At 59.2% G+C, this 4,527-nt stretch overlaps 1 protein-coding gene across 1 annotated transcript in view; it reads left to right on the forward strand.

The window, feature by feature from the left end:
• The window catches only part of USP2 (ubiquitin specific peptidase 2), a 44,451-nt gene extending 40,162 nt beyond the window's left edge, over positions 1-4,289 (forward strand). The window contains exons 5-13 of the mRNA XM_006758700.2: positions 1,113-1,224; positions 1,333-1,443; positions 1,614-1,678; positions 1,834-1,937; positions 2,015-2,095; positions 2,202-2,280; positions 2,478-2,585; positions 2,973-3,093; positions 3,542-4,289. Of these exons, the coding sequence (XP_006758763.1) occupies positions 1,113-1,224; positions 1,333-1,443; positions 1,614-1,678; positions 1,834-1,937; positions 2,015-2,095; positions 2,202-2,280; positions 2,478-2,585; positions 2,973-3,093; positions 3,542-3,629 (869 nt within the window). The 3' untranslated portion in view covers positions 3,630-4,289. The remainder of the gene's footprint in view (positions 1-1,112; positions 1,225-1,332; positions 1,444-1,613; positions 1,679-1,833; positions 1,938-2,014; positions 2,096-2,201; positions 2,281-2,477; positions 2,586-2,972; positions 3,094-3,541) is intronic.
• The last annotated feature ends 238 nt before the right edge of the window (positions 4,290-4,527 follow it).

Raw genomic sequence — 4,527 nt, forward strand, 5'->3', positions numbered from 1 at the left:
CGATGTTCCTGTCTCTCTCCCTCTCTGAATTCAATAAAAAGCTTTTTTTTAAAGAGTCCCTTAAAGATGGGGGAGAAGGGAATACAAGAAAGCAAAGCCCTAAAGATATTTCTGTGCACTGAAAACGGCAGGCATTCCCAATCGTCTTGCCTACGAGGTGTGTAGACTAACCGTGAAGGGAGGTACATGTGGCCCGGTGCTCCCGGCCCGGCGGCGGCAGCGGGAGCATGAGAGAGCCTCGCCAGCCGGCCTGTCTGCCTCTGCCTCACGTGCCTGTGTTTGTTGCTTGCAGAACTCTAAGAGTGCCCAGGGTCTGGCTGGCCTGCGCAACCTTGGGAACACGGTGAGTTCTCAGCCCACATCTTTCCTGGGCCACCCCTGCCCTCCCGGCTGGGAGCCCCTGCCCACAGCAGGAGGTGCTGTGCCTCAGCCTCGCTGCTTCCCCAGGCCTTTCTCCCCACGACCGCTCACGCTCCCTGCCCACCTCTGTCCGGCGCCCACACCCTTTTCTATACCCTCTGGGTAGTCACCAGTGGCATCACCTGTGCCAACAGCGGGCATTTGCCTCACCTCCGCCCCTTTCACTCACTCACCAGGGGAGGAGCTGGAGGCCGAGGGAGGGTCGCTCTGGGGCGGGGCTGGGGGTGGGGGTGACCAGACATCCACCTCTGTATACTTCTTTCACGTTCATTCTCTCTTCTCCAGCTATACAGACCTTTTTCAAATCCTTGTTCTCTCCCATCTGCAGACATTCTAACATGTTATCCCCTCTGTCTGGAGTGTTCTTTCTGTTTTTTCAACATTGATTTTTAGAGAAAAAGGGAGAGAAATATTGAGATGAGAAAGAATCGTGCATCGGCTGCCTCCTGCACACCCCCACTGGGGATCAAGCCCACAACCCAGGCCTGTGCCCTTGACCGGAATCAAACCTGGGACCCTTCAGTCCTCAGGCTGATGCTCTATCCACTGAGCCACACCAGCTTGGGCTAGTAGTTGTGTTTCCTACGCACCTCTCCCGTTTCCCTCCCTGCTCCTCCCTGGGACCCTGGTTTTAGAGCTGGTTCTAGAAAATGCCTCGCCCATCCTCCACCCTCCCCCTCTCCTCCTGATAGAGTTTGCCAAGCTAATCCAGGCCATATGGACTTCGCCTCTCAATGACGTGGTGAGCCCCTCAGAGTTCAAGACCCAGATCCAGAGATACGCCCCGCGCTTCGTGGGCTATAAGTAAGGGCCTTGCCAACAAGTTTCCTCACCCCCCCCCCGCCCCCCGGGGAGGGCTGGGGCAGCTTCTGGGCCAGGAGGGCTTGCTCACTCTCTGTTCTGGGGGCTCAGCCAGCAGGATGCTCAGGAGTTCCTCCGCTTCCTTCTGGATGGGCTGCACAATGAGGTAAACCGAGTCACAGTGAGGCCTAAGTCCACCCCTGAGAACCTCGATCACCTTCCGTAAGTAAGAGGAGGAGCGTGGGGAGCAAAACTGGATGGACTGGAGGTGTTTGCCTACGTCCTCGGGCAGTGACTTGAGGAGAAGTGTGAATATTAGGATAAGATTGGTAGACCCTACACGGATCATGGTTTGACCTCTGGCCCGTTGCCTTCCCCTCTCTGGTCCCCAGTGATGACGAGAAAGGGCGGCAGATGTGGAGGAAATACCTGGAGCGGGAAGACAGTCGCATCGGGGGTGAGTGAGGGGACGCTGCGTTTCTGTCACGTGCGTTAGCCCGAGGAGCACGCCAGCCCTGGGGACCCTCCTCCCAGCGCCCTGCCCCGCGTGGGTCCCGGGAACCGGGGAGGAGCCGTGAGGGCCGCGCCCGCCCACCCTGTGTCCCTCCCCAGACCTCTTCGTGGGGCAGCTGAGGAGCTCCCTGACCTGCACGGACTGCGGCCACTGCTCCACGGTCTTCGACCCCTTCTGGGACCTCTCGCTGCCCATCGCGAAGGTAGGCCCCCGCCCCTGTGAGGCTCACAGGGCCCTTTGGTGCCCTTGGCCTCTGACCTGTGCCTCTGCCCCTGCCAGCGGGGTTATCCCGAGGTGACCTTGATGGACTGCATGAGGCTCTTCACCAAAGAGGACGTGCTCGATGGCGACGAGAAGCCTGTAAGTGGCCTCCCTTGAGGCACCGCTTCCGCGTCCGGGGACACTGTCACCTGCGGCTGCCACCCGGCGCGGCTGCCTCACGGCCTCTCGCTCTCCTGTCTTCCAGACGTGCTGCCGCTGCCGCGCCCGGAGGCGGTGCCTGAAGAAGTTCTCCATCCAGAGGTTCCCCAAGGTCCTGGTGCTCCGTATCCTTAGGACGCGCGTCCGGGAGACCGGCGCGGCTGAGGGCCAGGGCCCGGGCGGGCCACGGGGCAGAGCGGTCTCGGGGCCTTTCTTTTCACGTTTGCTCTTCTGTCCCCAGAGGGGTGCCCGCCGCAGGGGACCGGCCTGTTGTTTTGACTCTGTGCTTGTACCTGTCTGTCCTTGACGCGCTTCCTCCCAGATCTGAAACGGTTCTCCGAGTCCAGGGTGCGGACCAGCAAGCTCACAACGTTTGTCAGCTTCCCGCTCAGAGACCTGGACTTGAGGGAATTCGCTTCAGAAAACACCAGTGAGTGTTTTTTTAAGTATTTCTTTTTATTGCTTTCAGAGAGGGAGGAAGAGGGAGAGCGAGATAGAAACATCAACAGTGAGAGAGAATCATTTATCAGCTGCCTCCTGCATGGCCCTACAGGGGATCAGGCCTGCAACCCGGGCCTGTGCCCTGCCCAGGAATCCAACGGTGACCTCCTGGTTCATAGGTCGATGCTCAACCCCTGAGCCATGCCGGCTGGGCAGTATTTGTCACAGGGAGGGAGGGACAGGGCAGAGGTACCTACCATGCAGATGGGAAGTCAGGAGGAGGGGAAGCTGCTGGAGAGGGAGTTTAGAAACTGGGAACCAAGGCAGGAGGGGGAGGGAGTGCCCGGGGGCTCGCACACTTGTGCTTCCTTCCCAGACCACGCTGTTTACAACCTGTACGCTGTGTCTAATCACTCCGGAACTACCATGGGCGGCCACTACACCGCGTACTGCCGGAGCCCGGCCACCGGCGAGTGGCACACGTTCAATGACTCCAGGTGAGACAGACCTGCGCCCCGACGGGCTGCCCGGCTCTCAGGCCTGTCCCTTGCCCACCTGCATGGCTTCCACCGAGGCTGACAGAAAGAGCCAGGGCCCTAGCTGGTGTTGCTCAGTGGGTAGAGCGCCAGCCCATGGGCTGAAGGGTCCCGGGCTCAATCCCCAGTGTGGGGCGTGCAGGAGGCAGCCGATGGATGATTCTCTCTCATTATGGAATTTTCTCTCTCTCCCTCTCCCTTCCTCTCTGAAATCAGTAAAAATATATATATTTTTAAAAATTAAACAAAAAACAAAGTCCAAGCCAGGAAGCCAAGTGGCATGTCTGCTGCCGTTTAAAGCCTAGGAGATGCAGATGAGGTGGCACTGGGTGGGTCCCAGAGAGCAGGGCCGCCTGCAGCCCCTCAGCACCCCCTCCCCGCCAGGGCGCTGACCCCCCTCTCTCCACAGCGTCACCCCCATGTCCTCCAGCCAAGTGCGCACCAGCGACGCCTACCTGCTCTTCTACGAGCTGGCCAGCCCGCCCTCCCGCATGTAGCGACAGAGCTACACCCCTCTCCCTGCTGTGGCGGCCCTACACCCGACGACGTGTTTTTTAAAAAAACAAACAAGCAAACCTGACAAATAAGAGAAAAATAAAGTAAATAAAGCTGCGGGGCAGGAGTGGCTGCGGCCTGGGCGGGCTGGAGCCCACGCCCACAGCGAAGACCAGCAGGACCCCTCGGCTTCTCCCGGGCATCTCTAAGCCTTTGGTGTTTCCCGCGCGTGGGAGAGGACCCTCCGCTGCCTGCTCCTCCCGAGAGGACGCGCCCCGGAGCCGGGCATCCACGGACCCTGCACACCGACCGTCCAGAAGCAAGAGACACCCCAGGAGCCAGGAGCCCGCTCAGCGCTAAGTCCCGGACTGACCAGGGCACATCTTGGAAAAAAAGCTGTTGTTGGCTTTTAAAAGCCCAGTTTTTTGTGACGGCCCTCACTCAAGTGTTCAGACTGGAGACGCCCTCTGCTCCCCTCTGCCCAGCAGGGCGGCCGGTGGTCTTCTCTCTCTTCAGATACACGTTTTCTACACTCGCTAGGTAGGCGTCCAGGCCCACGCACGGCTCCGGAGGCCTGGATCTAACGAGTTTTGGTTTTTAGGGTTTTTGTTGTTTTCTTCCTTTTTTTAATGTTTTGGATGGAATCTAGTTGCCTCTAAGAATTGTGCCTTATAGCATTTGGGGACCAGGGGGGTGACTGTCCCTCCCTGAAATATCCCACAGCCACTTCCCTTGGCCCCCCACCATGTCCAGACTGGCTGGGGGAGGTCGGGCCATGCCCTTAGCCCCCGGCTGGCTGGCATCGCAGTGAGACGGAGAAGAAAGTGGGTGAGAGAATATTTCTTACGATGTAGTGTATCAGGTTCCCCTGCCCGCTTCCTCCCCTCACCCCCCCCCCCC

Source organism: Myotis davidii, unplaced genomic scaffold (assembly GCF_000327345.1).
Source record: "Myotis davidii unplaced genomic scaffold, ASM32734v1 scaffold355, whole genome shotgun sequence".
Classification (NCBI taxonomy): Eukaryota; Metazoa; Chordata; class Mammalia; order Chiroptera; family Vespertilionidae; genus Myotis; species Myotis davidii.